Below are 2,475 nucleotides of genomic sequence, written 5' to 3'. Positions count from 1 at the left end.
AAACAAACACACACAAACACACAAACACACACAAACACACACAAACACACACACTATATATGCAGAACTGCCAGTGGTGTACAAATCAAGAGCCTGCAAAGTGGTCAGAACAAAAAAAAAAGTAAATATGAATTGCAAATGTTTTACTTTAGTGCTTCCACATCTTCCCTTCCCTTCCTAGCCACCAGTCGATGAAAAAAAAGTGATGCATTGCATGTGCTTGTATTTTGTTGTTATGCAGCTGGATAATATATGCTGGAGAGATGTAAACAAGAGATAAGCATGTATAACAGCTGCATGTTAGTAATAACTCTCATATCAGAGTGTTGGCAGAACTAGGTTCTGTTTATCAATCTTCCAGTTTAAATGCTATGTAAAGAGATACAATTTTCATATTTCTACTCATCTGATATTTTTAAATCAGATTTATTTACTGCTTATTAAGCTTGACAAACACTGTGTAATTTGTTGTGGTATTCTGAAGTCCTCTGTTATATCGGTGTGACATTGGGCTGGTTTATCCAAATGCTACTCTAAGTGGGATTTTCTTGCAAAGAGACTAACCCACAGCACTGTCTCTTGGCCATAATTTCTGCCTTTGAAAATATGCAGACCAAGAGATCATGAGTACTGTTCAATACATTTCTCCTTTTGAATCAGTAGGGAATTTAGTAAACAAATTGGTTTCCTATGCTTGAAACCAACGGAGGGGACAATGAAGCGGCTTAGTAAAGCTGGATTATGGATCAGCAGCAACTACACATTACACCTAATAGGGTTTTGTCATTTTAGTTTCCCTTGAACCATTTTGTTGTCTGCTTCGTTTATTTATGTTATTTTTAGAACTGTGGTGAGACACATGCATTGAGAAGGAAGGAATACACTCAGGCTTATTCAGCATGGCACACTAAAAAGTGCAGGACTAGATTGCCAATCAAAATGTATTTTTGAGTAAACTCTGTTTTTCCTGTGGTGCTTTCCAGACCTTTATGTACTCTGCCAACTAGTAGTAGCTCACTCTCCACTTTCAGAGCAGTGGTACCATCTCTGGTGTAACCCAGTCTCTGTCAACCTACTGTGTAAGTCTGCCTCTGAAGATGGCTAAGATAATCTGATATGTGGGGTTTTGAGTACTAAGCTCTGTATTACGCTCTGTATAGACATATAAAATCACCCCAAAAAGCAAATGCAACTAGTTTTTTTTTAGCAGTTTGTACATTCAGTTCAGCAGTTTTGGGCATCCCCACAGCATAAAGCAGTCGAATTTCCTTTTTCTGTTTACAGACAGTGATCTTGAAATGCTGTAATGAAGCTCAGTGTTTGCTGTCTTCTACTACCGATCCACCATCACTAACTCAGGTAAGACTCAATTTATATTTTCTATCCTAAAAATCTGCATATCATTAATACTACGAAACAAACCATGCATAATTTTAAATGATACACTTTCTATAATTTAATTATTCACTGTTTATCGTAAAGTTACTTAGTTTCTCTCTCTCTATACTCCTCTCCATTTGTTGGGTATTGCATCGCAATTTTGCTTTACGATATTAATCTTCTTAAGTGAGAAAATGGATGTGATGCTTGCCTATGACAAGAAAAATGATTCTCTCACAGCTATAATTTCCTTCATTTCACAGGCTCCATTTGACATCACTTTGCCATCATTAATCAGACTGGAGAGAGTCTTTGACCTGACTCATGGCTGTATGTTAATGAAGGGAAGCCTATTAGATTGGGTAGTGTCACAGTTTACCTGAGCTATACTATGTTTTCGCTTATTATTTTTATTTATTGTTTTATCTTTTTCAGATATGTGGGATGTTTTTTGTTTTTTTGTTTTTCAAATATATGCTTACATTTTATATGCTTACAACAATGCTTTACATTGCTAGATAATTTATCAGTACAGTCAAATTTAGAATTGTATATTGTATTGCCTAAAGTGTCTGATGTGGTAAAGTGTATGATAAAATCAGTCTTTTTGTTTCGCTTTGATTTCTGAGACCACTACAAAGAATTCAAATGTAAAGCGTTATAATAAAGAAATTAAAATTGTTTGTGTTATGTGGCAGTGCTTAAAGCCAACCTCCCTTGGACCGCTATCATAAAAAAACAGCATGCAGTTAATACTTGTAACACTGTCATGTGTGTTCGAGAGTTTGGAGCAACTAAGAAGATTTAAACCATATGAATAAAAGGTAACTGTTTAATGCACCCCTGACACTTTTATAGTTTGTCCAAACCTTTGTCACTGTCACTTTTTGGTGGACAGCATGAACTACATGTAAAGGTAGAAACAAAAATATATGTTAAAACCTGGCGAATAAACAAGAAATCAGTATTTTAAAGTACTTGTATTAACCTGGTAACGTTATCAGAATTCAATATTTTGCACAATAGTGGACCTTCCATGTAAATAGAAAGTTGATCTGGCAGTGCCCTGTCTTAATAAAGCTCAGGCCAAACTCA

The 2,475-nt window shown here is 35.5% G+C and overlaps 1 protein-coding gene across 1 annotated transcript in view; it reads left to right on the top strand.

Moving 5' to 3' along the window:
- CFAP54 (cilia and flagella associated protein 54) overlaps positions 1-1,819 on the top strand; it is a 250,519-nt gene extending 248,700 nt beyond the window's left edge. Inside the window, exons 69-70 of the mRNA XM_018553872.1 lie at positions 1,285-1,359; positions 1,644-1,819. Of these exons, the coding sequence (XP_018409374.1) occupies positions 1,285-1,359; positions 1,644-1,763 (195 nt within the window). The 3' untranslated portion in view covers positions 1,764-1,819. The remainder of the gene's footprint in view (positions 1-1,284; positions 1,360-1,643) is intronic.
- The last annotated feature ends 656 nt before the right edge of the window (positions 1,820-2,475 follow it).

Source organism: Nanorana parkeri, unplaced genomic scaffold (genome assembly GCF_000935625.1).
Source record: "Nanorana parkeri isolate BGI_ZX_2015 unplaced genomic scaffold, ASM93562v1 scaffold132, whole genome shotgun sequence".
In the NCBI taxonomy this organism is placed as follows: domain Eukaryota; kingdom Metazoa; phylum Chordata; class Amphibia; order Anura; family Dicroglossidae; genus Nanorana; species Nanorana parkeri.
The sequence above is the reverse complement of the archived record's forward strand: the minus strand, read 5'-3'. Positions and strand labels throughout refer to the sequence as shown.